This window comes from Trichoplusia ni, chromosome 24 (genome assembly GCF_003590095.1).
Source record: "Trichoplusia ni isolate ovarian cell line Hi5 chromosome 24, tn1, whole genome shotgun sequence".
Classification (NCBI taxonomy): Eukaryota; Metazoa; Arthropoda; class Insecta; order Lepidoptera; family Noctuidae; genus Trichoplusia; species Trichoplusia ni.
In genome coordinates this window covers 1313996-1335323 of record NC_039501.1, presented here as the reverse complement: position 1 = coordinate 1335323, position 21328 = coordinate 1313996, and the positions used below count along the sequence as shown (strand labels likewise).

General features: G+C 35.5%; 1 protein-coding gene and 1 long non-coding RNA gene across 2 annotated transcripts in view; one reads left to right on the top strand and one right to left on the bottom strand.

Moving 5' to 3' along the window:
- The window catches only part of LOC113505045 (ALK tyrosine kinase receptor-like), a 38633-nt gene extending 25436 nt beyond the window's left edge, over positions 1 to 13197 (bottom strand). Inside the window, exon 1 of the mRNA XM_026887552.1 lies at positions 11426 to 13197. Coding sequence (XP_026743353.1) covers positions 11426 to 12020 — 595 coding nt within the window. The 5' untranslated portion in view covers positions 12021 to 13197. The remainder of the gene's footprint in view (positions 1 to 11425) is intronic.
- Positions 13198 to 13252: 55 nt separating this feature from the next.
- Positions 13253 to 21231, top strand: LOC113505086. The gene is made up of 3 exons (XR_003401600.1): positions 13253 to 13520; positions 13611 to 13706; positions 17741 to 21231. It is a non-coding gene; the product is annotated as an uncharacterized LOC113505086 (long non-coding RNA).
- The last annotated feature ends 97 nt before the right edge of the window (positions 21232 to 21328 follow it).

Genomic DNA, 21328 nt, shown 5'->3' with positions numbered 1-21328 from the left:
TTTATTTCGAAAAGCTAATATATCATTAAACTTCTGAATATTCTTCAGAGAAAGCAGATTATCTGAGTAATCCCGATAATTTCTTTATAGTCACGGGATCACTTCATGTGAAGAGACCCGGTCCTTTTTAAAGGCTTGCACGGAGACACAGGTCCAACATGCAGAGGTAATTTCTTATTATTAAATGATGCAAGTCGTGAATCAAACTGCAAACGGCCACCGCGTCAGCACATGATTAAGGACTCCGGTTTGGTAAAAAACTTCAAAATCAAATGGTACCATTTAATGAATCATCTTTACACAACAAATCTAATCCCTACTAATATTATAAATGCGAAAGTAACTCTGTCTGTCTGTTACGCTTTCACGTCTAAACCACTGAACAGATTTTAATGAAATTTGGTACTGAGATAGAGTTGACCTTGAAAAAGAACATAGGATTAGTATCGTAGATAGTTTTTATCCCGGACTTTTGAAGAGTTCTCTTGGAAACGCGATATAACTGACCTCAATGAATAATACAAATACAAATGATACAATACAAAACTATGACAAAAATGTTGAAAAACTAGTTTAATATACACGAATAAGTTCATGAGAACAAAAACAATAATTATGTGATACAAGAAAAGACAAGCGAGCAAGAATGTCTTTATATTTACGACTTAAGACGATTTTAAATGGCATTCAACAGCACTAACTAATTGATACCTACCAAAGTCAACATATATTCAACTTAATCACTTGCAATTTTAACTGTATTTTAAAGACGTGGCATACTGGTTTTTCTGTAAACATTCTTGTACAATGGCGAAGGGACATTCTTCGGTCTGTAGGCGGGCGATCAATTTAGGTAATAAAACATAAAGTGGCTGAATGTGGGCTAATTGTAACGTGATCGGGAACGAAGGGTTTATTTGCGTCAGGGGGTCTAACCAATGACTCTTGGAGAAAGATTGTTGGAGCGAGATAGAGCACTCGGTATAGCGGCATCTCTTTTACGCAAATGCAAGACTTATTTAAGAAATGATAGTGCAAGGCGATGATTAAAATTGACAGGTGTATGGAGAAATAAAGTAAAAACATATTTTGTACTGTCTTTTTGGAGTTTTGTAACTGGTTGTGAGAGAGATTTTTAACAATGAGGTGAAGTACAAATAGTCGAATGAGTCACTTATTTGTCACTTACTTTCAACTGTTTAGAATAGCCATCACGGTTCATGAGTTATAGTGGAACGAACAGAGCTGTATTTCAGTAATAAGGTTTAGTTTGTGACTTTTTGGGCGAAAACCTATTACTAATCCTTTGATGTATGTAAGTTTGTCTGTCACTAGATTGAATCTTGCTACCTTGACGTTGAAACTTTTACAGATGCCGTTTCTCTGTTGCCGCTATTACAACGTATTTTAAAAATCTCGTTTCAATAATGGCACCCACTTTCGTAAATTGGATGGGTGATGGTTTTTTTATATTATCTTAACCCTTTTTTGTACGGAACTTAGTTTTCGAATATGACTCGCACTTGACTAACTTTTGAATGTGACGAGAGAAAAGGAGAAAAAGAAATAACAACTTATTTAGAAATGTCTTAGCGTGAAGTTAATTCAAGATGTCAGCGAGTCCCATAAGAAATTTCATTTAAATTGTTCCAGCCATTTGAGAGTTAAAAAGCAACAAATAAATACACAACCCTGCTCTATCATATTCGTGTTATTTTTGATTTTATTATACTGGAAACTGTAATAAACTCCTCGTTTACCGCTCTGTCTGCGCAGGTCATTGTTTTGTCTCCGGCTAAAAATATACAGTCGTTGTCTATGGTTCTATAACTATATACATTATGGAAAGGGAGCGAATTCTGGGGCTGTGGTAAACATATTCTTCGTAACCATAGGTTAAGTTCATAATTTAGCATTTTCTTTACTTTTTTTTATAATCACTTGCTTGTTTGTTTGTCGCACTTCCCGATAAGCTAGCAGGCTGAAATTTTCAATGAAGGGTTTTGTATATAAAAAAGCTGTTAAACTTCTGAACTAGGACATGATCACACAAAAGACTGCTTGACTGATTTTGTGAGATCGAAAATTAATCGATACAAGATTAACTTAAAACTAAATGTTTTTTATAGCTAGGTATGTAAATAAACATAGTGTGTTTCTAGACTTATGCTATTCTTAGGGAACAATATTGAACAATCATCATCATCATCGGCCTAGCCTTTTCCCAACTATGTTGGGGTCGGCTACCAGTCCAACCGGTTTCAGCTAAGTACCAGTGTTTTGCAAGGAGCGACTGCCTACCTGACCTCCTCAACCCAGTTACCTGGGCAACACGATACCCCTTTGTTAGACTGGCTGTCAGACTTTTTAAGCTTCTGACTACCTGTAACGACTGTCAAAGATGTAGGAATAACAGCCGGGACCTACAATTTAACGTGCCTTCCGAAACACCGAGGAACTCGCTATGACAAAGATGGTCACCCATCTACGGACCAACCGCGTCAAGCATAGCTTAACCTGTGATCGAATCACTTATGCGGTTATAACTTAGCCACGAGCTCCTCACCAGGGAACAATATTGAACAAATCTTTTTAAATTTAAATCTTTTATTATGAATACCATTAACAATATAGAAATATCTCTCGTCTAGAAGGACTGAGCACTAAGCATAATAAGTAACGGTCTCATAAAGGAGTGAACTGTTTAAACTAATTATAGACTGTCTCGACGTTGCATCCAAAATAATTACTTAGAAAATGGCGGAACCTGTGACATCATACAGAGAGGAACTCGACTTATTTTGTTTCTATTTTTAACTTTTATTTCGTTCTGTAGTTGTTTGATGTGATTTGTTTATGTTGATGAAGGTGATAATTAAATGAGATTCATGTGTTATTATTAAAGCCTATAATTTTTTATTGAATTTAATTCTTTTATGGATGACGGTGACATTACGTCCCGTGACTTAAATATGTATTTTTCATACATTCAAGCGTTATCTATCAATTTTATTGTTTTTAAACTACGCCTGTAATAATTAAGGTATTTAATCCTTGTGTCGAATCGTTCATAAGTATATATAATTTTTTCAACTTATAAAGTTTCTTGCCAGATGTGTCCAATAAGGATCTCATACCTTTCGAAAGATCCTTCAAAAGGCTAACTTGAAATAAAACCTCTTTGATTTCGATTTTGCACATTCAAAGATTTCTATTCGCTCTCTTTTGTAACGCGCTGTAACAGTGTCTAGGCCTTTTGCTATTCATGAGATCTTATGCAGCTGATATAGGTCAGTAGCAAGCAAAAGATGCGGATTTAGATCGCTTATGTAGGCTACCCGCAAAGGTTCAGCAAAGCTTCTTATAGACAACAAAGACATGCGGCAAATACCTCCTGTAAATCTAAGAATAGGTTTTCAGATGCAGTTTTTCTATGTAACAAGTGGTCTGTTTGTATCTTAAAAAAAATAATATCTATACTAATATAGAGTTTGTTTGTTTGGACGCGCTAATCTCAGGAAGTACTGGTTGAAATTGAAAAATTATTTTTGTGTCCAATAGATCATTCATCGAGGAAGGTTTTAGGCTATATAACATCACGCTGCGAATAATAGGAGAAGATACAATGGAAAATGTGGCAAAAATGGGAAAAAATATTCATCTTCGAGTGTTTCCGTTCAAAAATTCCTAACTTATATCTTCTAACCACGCGGACGAAGTCGGGGGCAAAAGCTAGTAATATAATAATATTCCACAACGTTCTAGTCTCAAAATAAACGAAGCTTGTTTTATGAGTTCTAGAAAACTGATAAACATAGTTGTTTCTAAATACATACATACAGACAAATTACACTCGGACACAGAATAAATGAGCGTGCACATCACACGACAATAAACAAAAAGTGATTAAATCCGAGTTTCAAGGATTTATATCACACAAATAATTCAGAGCAAACCGCGGGGCATGACTAGTGGAATATAAGAACAAATTGATATTAAACAATCTTCTAACGCAGCTTCAACGGCCAGAGGCGGTCAGGCGAAAATAGTTTAACAGGTCACTTCCTTTTAAAACATGACATACAAAGTATACCACATATATATTAATATATCCACTTACATACAACGCAAATTTCTATGAAAGTGCTTGAAACACTTTTTTGTTAAAAGTTTAGTAAGCACGGTTAAAGTGTCTCACAAATAAAATGAGTTGTTGCGAATAATCAAGAGAAATCCTTGGAGGGTTAAGTATTAATTGGCTAAAGAAAAACATTGGCTGGGTCACAAATTTAGTGAGTACGCAAATTGATTTTTTGCATTCACCAACAAGTAAGTATATGCTCGTTAGACTCACAGAATTCAATGGTCCCGTACCTATTTTGGATTGTTTATGAGTGATCTCTTGCAAAAGAGATAACAAAGATATTTATTTCTTATCATCTACATAATAAAATTCTTATGTGAAATAGTTTATCACAAATGTAGCGAATAACGTCTTCAGCAGTCTTCACCACGTTGGACAACCGTTACCAACTGATTAACGTATTTTTATGAGTCGCGAAGGGGACGCAGTGTGCAGACCCCTATTAATCTTTAAGAAATAAATACAAGTCTGCTTGATCCGTTTTCACAGAACATTGTGCTCAGGAAAATTTAAAATACTGTAAATTACTAGTATATCCTTTTATTAATAATCATTTGTGTGTCCCACGAATGCTTTTCCTGAGCCCCGCGACGCAAAAATTGTATTCCTGACTGTAGGAGTCGTTTTATTGATAAAAAAAAAACGAAAAAAAATGGTTTACTAGATCCAGCGATATCCTCAGACATGAACGCACAAACTTAACCTCTACATAATATTAGTATACTTACATAAACTTAAAGTTCAAATTTCCAAGTCCGTCTCTGTTCAATTAGTCAAATGTAGAAATGCTAAAAATACACACAACTGCAAGTATTCTCTTTAAATGTAAATATTTAAGTCGCCAGTTGTAATTAACTTTTTGGTAACTGAGAATCATGTGTCATTTCTACCCTTTTAGGCACGAATAGTTATTGTCACGCTGGTTCTGAGTTGAATGAGGTGTGCATTTAAACTTTATGCAAGACAGTTCTGCTTGTACGAAAATTAAGTACTCTATTTTAACTGTTCTTGAAAAAGAGCTTTAGATGTGTTTAGGTTTGGTTTAGGTTGCTACTACTAACGTAGCCATTTATTTTCCTTGTCAAAACGAGCCCATATAAAACCTTGATTTTTATTGTATTTTCATTTGGAATCCAGGTTTCTTTACTATGCTTACTGTATTTACCTATAGTTCACAGAAAACTACCAAAACAAAAATGAATGTACTTAAATAAATTTGCGAATTTTGAGTTGATTTACATACCTTATAAATACTTCATATTGCGTTCATATTGGAATATAACTTTGATACATTTACACGTACCTAGATTTGTAACATTTTATCCCTTACATAATATCATCATCATTATATCCGCTCCTAAAAACAAGGTTCAATCGTATCAGTTGAATGCGTAACAGGTTGTCATTGGCTGAAAACAGCTCCCTTCAGGGCGAGCTAACCTTTGACCTTTGCAAAACGCGTGGGTAACCCTCTTGTATCCCGGAGAGGACGCCGAACACATGTTGCTTAGCATTTTCATTGAATACCATTGGACTAACGCCATCTCTAGAGTAATAGAATTGCAGTTGTGGGAAAGAGATGAAGCTATAGGTCGTTTAGTGCTGTCTCTTGTTGACAGCTTAAAACAACGCATTTTCTAGGTATTTCCATTAAAGACCGAGGGGTGTAACGCTATCACTAAAATAGCATTGCAGTTGTGAGAAAGAGATAAAGCTATATGCCTTGTAGCGCTGACTCGCTTCTACAACTTCAACTGTTTTGAAGTTGTAGAAGTCGTAAGACAAGCCAAATGTTATGGAATTAGTTTTCTTTAAAAGACTGATATTCTGATATTCAGTATCTAAAACCAGTTTAGAAGCATGTCTAATTTTAGCTGTCCTCTGGCCGCTTAATTGCTTGATAATACAACTCATAGCAAATTTAAAAACTAAGAAAAACAAAAATATTGCAGTAAACAGGCATATCGATATTACTAATGGTCACCCATCCACAAACCAACCGCGGCGAGCCTGGCTTAACTCTTTATCTGTCACGAGTTGAAAATTACGGCAATACCATGATAAATCATAAGTGAGAATAAACTATTTATAATGAAGTACTTTATCTAACACTGATTATAAAATCTTCAAGTATATCAGCTGTTGACCGATACTTACAATCTAGATCTTACTTAAATTAATTATGACTCAAATGTTAATAATCACGCGATTTTATAATTACTATTAAGAATTTTAATCAGAGCTATAATCTTATGAACTTAAGTATGTTGTAATTAAATTAAATAACATTATGCGATTATGAATATTAAAAAAACGAATGGATTTGTATGCACGAGGTGCAGGTTCCAACACAACGCAGACAAATTATCAAAGTTAATATCTACGTTTTAATTGTTCTAAGACACCACTGACAAAACGGTGAAGGAAAACATCGTGAGGAAAGTTTGATTCCAAATATAGGAATCTGATATCAGCAACCCGCAGTGAGCTAGTGTGGTGATCTATGCTCAAACCTTCCCTACACGGGAAGAGGCCTGTGTCCAGTAGTGGGACGTGTATAAGCTCGTATTTAACATTTCAATCAATCAATCAATCAGCCAATCATAGTCCACTGCTGGACATAGGCCTCTCCCAATTTACGCCACAACACCATTTAACATTTAAATCGATATAATTATAAAAAATCTCCAATATCTACCTTCCTACCACCTCCTCCAAGAGTTATAACACAGTTCTTTAAATAAGTCAATAGTAGACTGTCATTTCAATGTTGTGATGACGCAAAGAGGTGGCTATAAAACAAGAAGGTCTTAACCTTACTCAAATGTAGGCTACGACCGAGTTCTTGAAATCATTTGCAAGTAATTAACAACTTTTAATTAGTGGCATAGTGAGAAAAGCATGTAAGCAAAAGAGGGGAAGAGTAATAGCGCAGTATCAAGTGGAAAGAATCTCTTTTCCACAGCTGTGATCAAGTAAGAAAAAGACATGGTAGTAAGCTTCTTGGATCACCCAAAAAGAATGGCTCAAAGTGGCTATATTTTTCCTATTTTTTAAAATTTCCTTTTACCTTTCATTTGCAATATAAAAGCATTCTCAAATTTTCGCTTGAGCAGGCGTGTTTTCATTTCCACTTTTTTAGTAACATTTTTGCTTACATATTTAATATGAATCATTTATGTAATGTTGCCAGTAACTATCCCACACTTGTACAGACGCTACCTCTCGTAGCAGGATGTGAGGATTGAATTGGACACCAATTGAAACTGCGCGCGAATTTAGATTACAAATCAATTTAGTCATTGAGAAGTTTAGATTAGTCGGGTTTTTTTAACCGACTTCAAAAAAAGGAGGAGGTTCTCAATTCGACTGTATTTTTTTTTTTATGTTTGTTACCTCGTAACTTGCGATTGGGTGAACCGATTTTCATGATTCTTTTTTTATTTGAAAGCTTGTGCTTCCCGTGTGGTCCCATTATCACCATTTCAATATCTGATGATGGGATCTTGTAGAAATTGAGGGAACTCTTCAATAAATAACAGCAGATTAACCGCAATTGTTGCTATAGTATATCTAAGCATTGTTTACGCCATCACACAACATATTATCACGCCTGTACTCACTACAAAGGTTATAAAAACTATTTTGAAAAAAAATAATGTTCAAGGGCACTTACAAAGTTTTACAAAAAACGCAATACTGAAACTAATTTGAAGTCGGTTTTTTTTTGTGAAAATTGTATTTATTGGCAAAGTGATATTCCTCAGGATACCTCATCTCTTTGTATGATGGACACAAAAACGCGGATGACGGCGGTTCAGGTTTAGTCAGTAAAAGTCGGACACTACCCATTTGATCCCCCGAAGGAGTGGGTGTCCATGATGATTCCCCTGCCTTAACAAAAAGGAAATGGTTGGCACTAGACTCTTTCTGACTACACCTTTTTGGTGAAACTGGCTTGAGGATATCCGGACCTTCACCGATTAAAAACAAACCCGGGCCCCTTCTACCGCTTAAGCAGGTAACAGGTAACATGTGTATGAAGGATTGCAACGCATTGCCATACACCAACACAAAAACGCGGATGACGTAGCACGCCGGTTCAGGTTTAATCAGTAAAAGTCTGACGCTACCCATTTCTGGGAGCGAGTGGGTGTCCATGAGGATTCCCCCGATTTACCAAAAAAAAAAAGGTAACAGGTAACATGTTTCCAGATTTTACCCTAAATGTTACTACATTACGTCGGGTTTCGATGTTTAAGTACTTAGGGAATGTACTAACCTCTGAAACTGTGATTTTATTGTGATTTTTTTAGTCTCTTTGACCTCACAGTCAAGCCATTGCATCAGTTTTGTGGGGCTTAACTTTAACATACTTATCTGTGTGATATTATAAACTTTCATTCCTTATGGTAGATGTTCTAAATAAAGATTTGTAATATTTTTGCATCGTATACGCCTGCCGGTAACAGCAGACTCGAATAGATAGAACCTTTGACCTTTTCGCAAGCATACTCATGCACTAAATAGGACGTTTAAAAAGATGCCAGCCTTTTACTATAAGCTTAAAAAGGTAGGCTGGTGTTTTTGTGAGAACGAGATAAAGCTATTTACAATGTAGAGCGCTGTCTTGCTTCCACGCAGGCAATATTCTGGCTTTAGAAGTTCATGAATAATACAAGTATTGGACTTTTTTTTTTGCCGATTTTTTTCTAATAAAATCTTAACAATAAAGTTAATAATAACAAAGTATAACTTTAAGGCAGAGGTTCGCGTGACAATTGTAATAATACATGCAACTAGTGACCATAGGCAATGGCGTCTATGTTAGTTTCTTTTTTCGTTATAAAAAAAACGAAAACATTTTTTAGGTCGAGTTTAACTTCGTGACGTTCTTAAACATTATTTCTCTCCATTTTCTACATCATCACACAAACATTTGTACTGAGTGAGAATCGAAGTCACGTCCTCCGGTATAGCAGTTGGGACCACTCACTACCAGACCCACTGGCTAGACAAATTAATTAATTGTTTAATGCACTTACTCATTTCAGTAAGGCTGGTTGCAAACAAATTATAAGCAAGTTGTTTACCATTTTGTAGGGAAAGTAGGTCAATCATGATATCTCCACCATGCTATGCATTTTATCGATATTTTCCAGATCTTTTCCATTCAATATCACCATCTTTTGGACTAGAACTTCTACAGTCATAAAAATAGGACGACAACACAGAGGAGAATCCGTCATCCTAGCATTTAGACCAACTACGTTGGGATCGGCTTCCAGTCAAACCGGATTCAGGTAAGTACCAGTGTTTGACAAGGAGCTGCCTGTCTGAACTCCTCAACCCAGTTACCCAGGTAACACGATATACCTTAGACTTTTTCTTAACTATTCTAGCTTTCTAAGACATCAATGAGAAAACGGTAAAAGAAAACATCGTGAGGAAACCTGGATTCTAAATATTGGAATCCAAAATCACCAACACGAAGTGAGCTAGCGTGGTGATCAATGCTAAAACACTCCCTATACGAGAAGACTCCTGTGCCCAGCATTGGGAATTATATAGGCTGGTATTATATTATACTATTCTCGTAGCTATCTATTGATTAACGAACTTTCAAAATTGATTCAGTTGATCCTGTGATCACCCCGTAAGATTACAACGTCACAAACTAAGCATCTTTAGATGTAGAGATCGGTGGAGAATAAAAGTATAAACACAGTTTATAAATAGTCAGATTATAAATAAAAAAAAATCAATTTTGGTAACAAGCAATGTCCGATAAGTAATTCATTGAAGTATTAAATCTTGTTCCTGTTTATTACACTTAAATATATTATGATTGCATTGATAAGATATACATTTAGCACCAATTATAAATTATAGATATGTGTTAATTAGACTGACACTAGATCTTAATATTGTTTATATAAATTGTTTGACGTTCAAAAGTGCGATATAATGGTCTTCAATTCAGTCAAATTCTTTATTTCAAGAATTTGACTTTGACACAAAAACAGTTGCAAATCGAAATTTTCGACACTAACAATGATTCGCGGGTTTTCGTACAAAAATACAAAAAAAGGTGGAGATAAATAACATATTATGTTATTCAATAATTATGTTGCAAATATTATTGAAACGATATTGAGAATCAGTTAAGTTGTTGAGACGTGACAGCGTGACAAACAAACCAAGTTACATTCGCAGTTATACAATAGGATAGGATTTTGTTACACTTCATTAAATTATTAAATGGGTTTGCGATTGTTTTAGTTCACTATTAAGAAGTATAAGTTTAAAAAAATAATTTCTCGCTAATTTATTTGGCAGATCTTAACGACTTGTAAAGCCCCAACGATCCTACTATTCATAACAGTCGCATTTACAAACCTAACACAGTTAAAAAAAAGCTATTAGATATCATGCTATCTCTATCATTGTTCACAACACTTAATTCAGTGTTATAAAAATACAAAAAAAATCGGTTTAATTTAATTAAAATCAAAAAATAAAATATGGTCCGTATGAGAAAATCGATCACTTATAAAAAACCATTTAGATCAAAGTTCTATGTATCCTTAATAAAACTGAGTAAATAATTATAACCTACGCCCATCAATGTATTTAACTTGAACTCATGAACACTTATGATGTTCTATACTGAGGTACTTTCTCAGCCTCAACTTTATGGTTATCATCGATTCCGTAAGACAGATATTTGTGATAGTTTCAAGGAAACGCAACGACGTGATTTTATCAGTTTCAAAAGCTAAGAATTGAAGTATGGACTTGTTTTCATCCTAAATACCATATTAGACACACCCTTGCCTACAAAACCAGTAGGTGCCTAAGCAAAAGCGAAGCCATCAATCAGAGAACGATAAAAAGTATGTCTATGACTTAGTGCTTAGCTTCCATGAAAATTGAGATTTAAGTTCACTGGAGATTTCGCTTCCAAATAAACAAATTGATTTCTAAAAACCAATCTCATTTAAAAAGCTGACAAGTTTTGTTTCTTTTCAAATCTACAGAACTGTGATTGTCGCACGACTTGAATATGATTCAATCGTTATTTAACGCAATAATAAAAATATCACTATCCATTTGTCTTGCAAAACTGGAGAACGAACTAGGAGAAGTAATTTGGCCTTAATACCTATCCGCCAAACGTTTGTAGACATCCAGAGAAGGTATTAATGACATTCACGCAAGCAAACTTATACTTTCAGATTGTCAGATAAAGAAGAAATAACTGTATAGTTTGGGACCCACCTCCCACGTCGCCGTCCCCATCTGTCGCGGGTCCGGAGAACTTCATTCCTCTAGTGGTCTGGTTCATGGCCACCACATCAGCGGCCGTCACCACCTTGAAGCCGAGCCCGTGGCTAGACACCGTGGAGTTCCATTGCCACATGCACACGCTCCCCGAGTCCGTGCCGTTGTTCTCGAAGCTGCAGAACACCCCTGTAGCCTGCGGGATGTACGAGTACTTGTTGACAGCCTCGTACATCGGACCGTTAGGACGAAGGATCTTCATCTTATCGGTTAATGTAACCGTGTCGTTGTCGTACGAGGTCTTCTGGTTGATGGCGATGGCTCCCTCGTTGTCGTTCATCATGTCGTTGTACTTCTTGCTGAGCCGCAGCACCTTGTCCCCGCGCCGGCCCTGCCGCCGGTCCTCCGTGCGGTTCATGAGCGCGCTCAGCTTGTGGAAGGAGCCCCGCTCCTTGCCCGGGTTCGCGCTCCGGTACTTGTGGTTCTCCGCCGCCATGGCTTTCTTCGCTTTGTCCTCCTTCTCGATCTCATGGTCGCCGACCACGACGACGGCAACCACGACCAGCACAAAGACCAACTTCCCAAACGCCATTTAGCGATCTAATTGTGATTTAGATTATATGGCCGCGGAGAGCGGTCGAGGGTGAAGCGTGCATTATGCGTGGTAACACTCATAACAATAGTTTAAAGCAGAGTTCAGTGCAGATTCGTCCGCGATTATCTCGTTAAGCGTGTGTGGTCGGGCGAGCGCACACGACGCGCACAACGCGCCTTTGGAAAACAGCCAGCCGAGGTTTGGGCTCGGTCGATACACTCGTGCACTCATACATGTTGCAACAACACACATTTGTCCCGCTACATCTAAACTATAGTCTGTAATCTATCGCACTGGGGAATTTTCCGTCTTATTTCTCACACCCTCTATGCCCCTGGAAAATGGTTTCTAATGGACGACACGGACCGCGCTCACCAGCTTCGCGATACGCCCCGACAAACAACTAACACATGTATTTATATACTCAGTCGCGCACCATACTTTAATATTTCACTTTAATATATTATAACACGGAATTTATCAATTTACAATACTGTTAATACGTTTTAAAATCCATATAACGAGGTACGTATTCGCGGTCCTACTCCCGAGCACAGCGCCACAGCGAGAGTATGCGGAACTAAACGCCCGCGGACAGAAATAATCATTACTTTTCGTGAGATGTGATCTTGGAGCGGCGTCTGTGGGGATGCTGCGCAGGTGTAGTGTCGTCCCGGACCGTTCCCGGGCTTTTCGCGCAGGATGTAGTCGCATCGCCCACCGGATATTGCATTGGCTCAATTAGGATCAGTGCTCACGTCAGACACCTCCGATTGGCCGTACCTACAGGTGGCCCCTCGCGATTTGTCGGCGGTGGAAATACCGCGAAAACCCGCCAATCATGAGCCAGGCCGGATATTGCATGAAGAAAATTTCCTCTGAAATTTGTTTACGCGAATATCAGCGGATGGTTGTCGGGTTTTTACCGACTTCGGATATCAATTTAGTGTTTTTATCGGCTCCATGACTGTTCGTTTCCTCAGAAAACGTCGTTAGAATCTGTGAAGACTTATTGATAAAATCTTATTGGGACCCAATGCGGCGGACTCGTTCCATTTATAAAGAGTGATCGATAAGGACTCCTATTTGTTTATTGTTGAATTAAAAAATGTTTTTGCGTAACGGATAACTTTTGGCATCATCATTTTTCTTTTGAGCATGACATGGTTAAGATGTGAGTGTTAATAACATAAACAGTCAAAAAGGATTAATTACTGGTGTGAGTGACAGATTACTGCAATTAAAACTGAACATTCCGAATCACGTAAACGAAACAAAATGTTTTTTGAATATGTAACAGTCTCGAAATTAACTCGATACTAAATATGCACAAATTCTAAGGTATATATATGCAAATGTTTTATCGAGCTAGTGTTTGTAAAATTCTAAAAGCGTAAAATTAGACAAGTATACTCTATAAATAGTGTGACAGACAAAAATTGACGTCAATTTCAGAACGTATGCATACAGTCAGTCTACGAGAATTCGGACAGTTCAGTGCGTACCACTCCTTGTATTGTGGACTATTTTAATCTCAAATACATTATTCCTATAAGTATCTTAACCTTTTTTTAATTTATATTACAGAGATTATAAGTTACTAACGCCAAGCAATGTCAGTTACGTGAAAAGTATCATCTCCGAGGAGATAGTGGGATAATAATCTATTGTTTATGTTATACGGTGAGTGTCCTAACAGTACCCTTTGCCCTTATTTTGCAAAAAAAAGTAAATTTTATCGATGCTTTGTGTTCTTAAGATAAAACAAGCAAATCTGGCTCTTCCGTTTTTATTATGCAAAATAATGATTAATTTCAGCAAAAATTTATATGACCAATTCATACATTAGATGTTTTGTTTTTTAATCTTATCGTCCTTAGTGTAATTATTCGTTGTGGATAAGTAGTACACGACAAATTTATGAAAGTGATAGACATTTGTGTTGTTCGCGATTCGAATTATTCGTTTCAAACAGATAATAAATACAACAGGTAAATACATTTGAATAAAGTACTTATATCCCAAAACGTCAGAACATATTTTTCCTCTTTTTGTTTATAACATCAGAAATAAGAAAAATGTATGGACATAAGTAAAATATATTTATATCTAGTAGAAAACATGACAAAGCAGTTAAGTAGATTCCAACAAAAAACATTCTTGTTTTTTGTCACAGTTCTCATGCATAAATCCTTGAAACTGTAATGTTACATACCTCATGAACTAAGTTACCAACATAATGTTATAATAATTGTGCTATTTGTGTTAAAAATTCTTTATAAAAGGAAATATGAAATGACGGGGGATGTTCAATTCACTTAATGATTTTTTTTTTCTGGCCTGCAATAGTCAGGTTAGAAAAGAGATGAATATATTATTATCTTGGTCATGACCATTTTGTCTAAATTCATGGTACAGAGCAACAACATATTAGAAATATTTTACAAACTTCTTATAATTCACCAGAATTGTCCACAATATATTTATGGATTTAGACTTTATGCTTGAATATATGTTTATTTCACTGTAAATTCTGAATACCAATTACTGCTAGACTCTCGCTATAATCATGAAACAAGAGACAATAAAACTATTTAAAACTGCTATATATAAAATGCTGTTCTTTTTCCAAAAAGTATCCCTATTTGTATTAAAAAAAAACATGTGTATAGTAAACTTAATTCTGCATTCAATTTTAAACATGGAACAGTTGTTTCTAATATACAGTAGGTGAAATTCCTTAAATAGTTATAAAACAATAATAAACAAACATACATACACAAATATGTTCAATCATTATTCAACATAAATATAGTTTGAGGTATCTCCTTTGTGTTGTTATACAGTTGAAATAAACAATTAATGCAATCATAGAAGGTGGCAAGATGAAAAGTGGTTTTCTATAAAAAGGTTATATGCAAATAAATATAGGAAGCCATTTTCTTACCAGCTTATCTAAAAAATTTACTTTTAATATGTGATGGTCAATTCTAAGAACATACTTTTTTCATTATGATTATTTTTAAATTGAATACTAACACCATTCCTGTTTATAATTTTAATAATAATAGGATAGTTTCTCCTTTATTAGTCATCAAACCAGACTGTTTACACTTAAACTCAAGTTCTCCTAAATTTCAATTTACATGCTTATCTGAATTTCCTAGAAGAGCATGAATAATTTAGGTACATTATACCAAACATACTATGTTTATGATAATTCCATTCATCTGTGCTCGTAGCGCTTTCACACAACTCCATCTGGTCTCAAACTAACCAAAGCTTGTATTATGAGTATTAGACAACTGATAAACATACTTGAACATTTCTAAATATATACATATTATAGATAAATTACACCCAGACTCCGAACAAATGATCATGCTCAACACACAAACATTTGTCCTGGATGGGTATCGAACCCACAACCACCAGCATAACAGTCAGGGCCACTAACCAGCAGACCAGCGATTGACAGACATTGTTTATAAGTGCTTTTAGTGTGACAGTAACACATAAAAACTAACTAACTGTATTAAAAACAACATCTCTTTACATTTACGAGGGTCACCCACCCATTGCCATGTGCAAATAATTGACTGTAAGTACTGAAGTATTCATTCATAATTGTGTTAATTCTAAAGTGGTAATGACTATGACCGTTGTTCATTACATAATTTGTATTGTTAACACTTTAAGCATACTTGAATTTTGTAGTCCTTTAAACAAGTGAATGATCTATTAATTGTTAGTACTTGATTGATTTTGATTGAAACAAAGTAAAGTAAATTATCAATGTCAATGAATGTCTATATCTTTATCAATATTACGTTATTATAGTATTTTAAAAGTTAAGAATAGGGATGATGACAATTTTTGTTTTGCAGTGTCCGTCTTGTTTTGTTTTGTATAATAATGGATACGTATTTTTTAATTTGTCCCGCAAACATAAATTGATCAAATAACAGTGGATGAAACTTACGCGTGACGTCACGATTGAGTATAAATTTTACTCTATCGTTACGTCACAAGCCCCTCTCCTAAACTTTAAAGCAGTTAATCTTTGTCAACTCTAGTTTTTCTGAAAAAGGAAAAAATGACTAGGGGGATGAGGACTAATGAGATTTTTTCATTTTATACCCAGTCATCATCCCTATTACATACTGTTGGTATACCTTGGATAAACTTATGCTGGACAATATCTACTATGTTGGGGTCGGCTACCAGTCTAACCGGTTTCAGCTAAGTACTAGTGTTTGCCAAGGAGCGACCTCCTCAACCCAGTTACCTGGGCGACACGATACCCCTTGGTTAGACTGGTTGTCAGACTTTTCAAGCTTCTGACTACCTGTAACGACTGTCAAAGATGTAAGAATAACAGCCGGGACCCACAATTTAACGTGCCTTCCGAACCACGGAGGAACTCGTTATGACAAAGATGGTCACCCATCTACGGACCAGCCGCGTCAAGCATAGCTTAACCTGTGATCGTGTCACTTATGCGGTTTTAGCTGTAGTATTCTGTGCAGTATTCTTACCATACAGATTATTTACAAACTTTTCTGGCGATTGGCAAAAAACTAAAAGGATTAAGCATATAAACTAGCACCAAGCATCTTGTGCCTAGAAATTTAAATTACTGGATTGTTAAGCTGTACTTAACAGATTTAATCTTAAATTTAAGTCTGAAAATGGGTTCCATATTTTAAAATATTGTTATACTGATCCCCATGGGGCACAACAGTTGATTTTTTTTTCATTTACGCTGCTGGCTAAATGTTTCCTCCATTACACCCGAGAATATTCTGCCTTTGTTTAACTCCCACCATAATTATTTAAAAAGGAATAATACTCATAGTCTGTAATCTTAAATTATGATCAGTTAATAAACTAATGCTTATCACAATTTTATAGATAAGTAGATTTATTCAAAAGGAAGTAGATAATATATATTATCTTATAATTGTATTTATTCGATAATTTTATCAATGTTTGCTCAAATCAAAGTTGTCGCCTATTTGTTTACGTTTTTTTCCTGTATATGATTTGGTCACCACATCATCTACTAATATTTTAAAAAGCCGAACTGGCTGTTTTGTTGACAAGACTACGTGTTGTTGAATATTGTTCTGTGTCTGGGTGTAATTTATCTAAAATATGTATGTATTTTTTAAATATATATTTAAATATGCTTATCAGTTGTCTTGTACTCATAATACAAACTTTGCTTAGTTTGAGACTAGATGGCGTTGTGTGAAAGTTGTGGAATATTATATATCATGCCGTCTGTCTTCCACAAAAGCAAGTCTTTTTTAAATTTGCTGATTAATTAATTACTTCCACCTTCTACCCTCGTCGAGGGTTCATAGCCGGATGTTATGTGCTGTGACTGTGTGTTATTCTTTTGGCTAAACATTCGCAGTGGCGATGAATAGATTAGATCGACAGATTTTATGGATTAAATTCGCCTATATCTTGATCCAAGTTTCCATGCGATGTTTTCCTTTACCGATTTTCATGTTCATATGATATTAATTTATTTAGAAGAATTCTATTATAATAAGTGTTCCAAAAAATAAGGTACATAATATTCTGCTGATTGCACCGTATATATATTTAATACTCTAGAACGAAAATGCTAAATTATTAACCAAACAGCATTTTAATCACAATGTAGTAATGTTCCTCATATTAAAAGCTAATTAAATCAATTCCAGATGCTGTGAATCATGTCTGGAGGCAACTCGAAAAACAAAGCTCGCTCCAAGAAGCAGGAGGGATGGGAGGAGGCTGGCGGGGAGTTCTACCAGGAGTTGTACCCTGGGGGGGAGCAGGAGCTGTTCGATAACCTTCAGAAAGCTGATGCTGCTAAGCTGGCCACCTTACTGCCTTCAAAGCAAGCTAGGAACAGTGAGTCCACCTGCCTTTACACTTAGACGACAAAATAAACGCAAGACCTTAAAAGCTGTCATTATACTCATAATTATGAACAACTTTTACTGTGGGACCAATACTGCAAAGGCAAAAAAAATGTTCAGAACATTTTATCGAGTCGTACGCCCAGCGAAAAAAAAAGGTTTTTTTTTCGCGATTATACCATCATTCCAATGATAAAAGTATGAGTACAAAAGCCACTTGAAAGGTCTTACGTTTATTCCGATACACGTTATATACTTTGGCGATAAAATATAGTCGAACCGAGACCTAAACTTGAGGTTTAGACAAATGTTTGCCAGGATCGAACCGGCTAAACGTCTATCCGGGAATATTTGTGCAGCCGATTAAAAAAAAAACGGGATTTCAACGCCATCTATTGTAAAATTCAGATAACGTGTAAAGTGTAATTTATTTTTTAAACGGTTTGTGCGCAATTTAAATTCAAAATGACCGATAGATGTCGTTGTATTTAAAATTTTATAAAATACATTTTACTTACATTGGTGAAATAATTTCGATGGTAAGTATCTTTTCAATTATTATTACTTTATGTCGCTAAGCCCTTCCGTACACGAGGCAACAAGGTCTAGTATCCACTAAAGCATCTTTAAAAACCTCTTTGAGATAAGTACTTTTTGCAGAAACCGCCTTCTTGAAGTTCCTTCATATACAACGCCCAGTTTTTAGTCTTAAAAGTTAACTTAAGCGTATAATGAATTAACGCTTTACCTGGCTTCTTGTGTATACGTAATTACTGTAAATAAACCATCTGTTACCATCTGCCGGCGTAATTGAAGATTGCTTACTGTGCGCTTTCGTTTTAACTTCGCGAGCGACAGTCAGCGCCATCTAGTTTTGCTTCGCGTAAATTTGTAACGTTGATACGAGTGGATGTTAAAGCTTGGGTTATTCATTTGATACATGAAAACGTTAACGATATTATTTAGGCGCGGATTTCCACATAGGCGAAGTAGGGTCGAGCTTAGGGCGGTTACATTGTAGATTTTTTTTACAGAAGTCAAGACTTTGTAAAACTATGTGCCTTAAAAAAAGCCATAAAAGAACTTTTCAATAATAATGTGTGGCGATTCCGATACTTAGAATTTTTGCTTCTAGCTGTTTTATGCGAAAAGGACGATAATTCGTAGGTCTAGGGCAGCCATCATATAACATTATATTATTCGCCCCGGGATATTTCGTAACTAATATAATAAACGTGAAAGTCTTTAAGATCCATAAAACAAACTTGCGCGTTTTTTGTTACTCATTCATGCTTAAAAGGCTGGACTAGTTTTGGGCTTGGGCTTATTACCCCCTTGGCCAAGGTAATTAATAACAATTATTATTTATTTATTGCCAGCAAGCTATTTACATAATGAAATCATTTATAAGTGTAGTATATATTGATAAGAACTAATTAATTACTCGATATTTAGTGTGGTAGACATTTATAATTGGCATTAATTTAATTTATTTTTGTGTTTATCCTGGTAGGTTCGGTCTAAAGAACAGCTAAAGACTAGTGATACCCTTAAATTATTAAATAACTACCTTTAACTTTATCCTAGACTTCAAGTATTACTAACAAGAAATAGTAGGTATATGAAATTTAAAATGATTTTATAATATTAAGGTCTTATTTAAGGCACTTTTGTAACTATATAAATGTTTCTGGTCTCTAGTTGCGAAAATCCAACACTGAAACGGCAAGAAATTAAAGTTACTCAAGAAAAAAATGAATCTTTTTGCAAATAATATAATTATTAAAGCTAGTATATCTAAGTAACGACGTACATATACAAGCGTAACAATTACACCATAACTAAGATCGATTGTTCTCTATGACGCAACGGCATAGCGACGATGCAGGTCGCGCACCGACTGGTACTGTACGACAAATGCTGAATAAATCTTCTATTGTAACGTTACATCATATAATAGGTAATAGGAACGCAGCCTTAAAAAACATATTAAAAGTTGTGGAAGTAAGATAGAGCGCTGCTATGTGTATAGGTCTGTCTCGCTTCCACGATAGGATGTTTGATTGAATGTCATAAAATCTGTTTTGTCCGTCAGACGGATTTACAATTAAAATCAGGTACGTCTTTATCATCAAAAAGTGAAGAAGATAACGAGCACTTAAGTTTGGTAGTGGGCACTAAAAACATTACTAGCTAGTAAAAATCGTACTGGTAAGTGACGTCACACGAAATTTTGAATCACTGTATTTCATCCATTTTTTGTTCACGAGATAAAAGAATAAATTCGTATCTAATATTGTTCGTAAATCGGTCTGAGAGTAAGCTGACTGATTTATTTTTTCTCAATGCCCCTTGGCTGGGGGTCGAGACTGTATAAGGTCGCGTTATCCACAATGTTCATGACCTAAATAAAAATTAAATCGTACCAACATTGCTGATCGAATGTAATGAAAATTATATTATTGTTGTTCCCATAATAGATACATGAGATACTTACTATACACAGTGCAATAACATTGTACAAGTACAGTCAGCGACAAAAGTCAATGCAGAAATAAAAATTTACGAAGTATCATTATTTTTAATGATATGTGGAAAAAATTGGTGTACATTCTCCATAGCCTCTTTCTCTTTTCTTTCTCAATCGATCCCTTAGTACTGGGGATTATGACGCTTTAATATTAGATTAATTATCAGTTATATCAAAAATTGCATGAAATCAGACTATTTTGTCAAAGTTTAAAAAAGCGCTACATATTATGTCAAGCTTCTTTACAAAATCAACAATTACAAGGCGGGGAAGAATGCGCTAATCAGGATAATGTTTAATATAACTTCAACGTTCAACGAAAAGTACTTATTAGCCTTCATGATTGTCAAATATGATTGACTTTAGTTGCTGCCAGTACATATAACTAGTAATTACTACGATCGCAATGGAACTAAACACACGGTGTAACAATATAGATTCCCCTGCCAGTGACATCCTCCCTCGCAGATTCATCTCGGTGTAACGGATGTGGCGGCGACGTGTCGCACGATGTAAACATTTGTGGCATAGATTAGTTGGAAACAGAGGTGTCGTGGAGATTTGCTTTGTGCCTAGTCGAGTAAACTTAGGTATTTTGTAGAAGGTATTTTAGCTGTGTTGTTTGTAAAAGTTTCAAGAAAGGAGAATTGCTTAATGAAAATCACAAGTGAGCTCTGTGACAGGGTATGACTTTCATATCAGCATTGAATAACTACATCATCATCATTCCCCTGCCCTTATCCCAATTATTTTATTTGGGGTCGGCACAATATGTCATCTTCTTCCATACCTTTCTATCGGCCGTCATCTCACAAGAAACACTCTTTACAGCCATATCGTCTTTCACACAATCTATC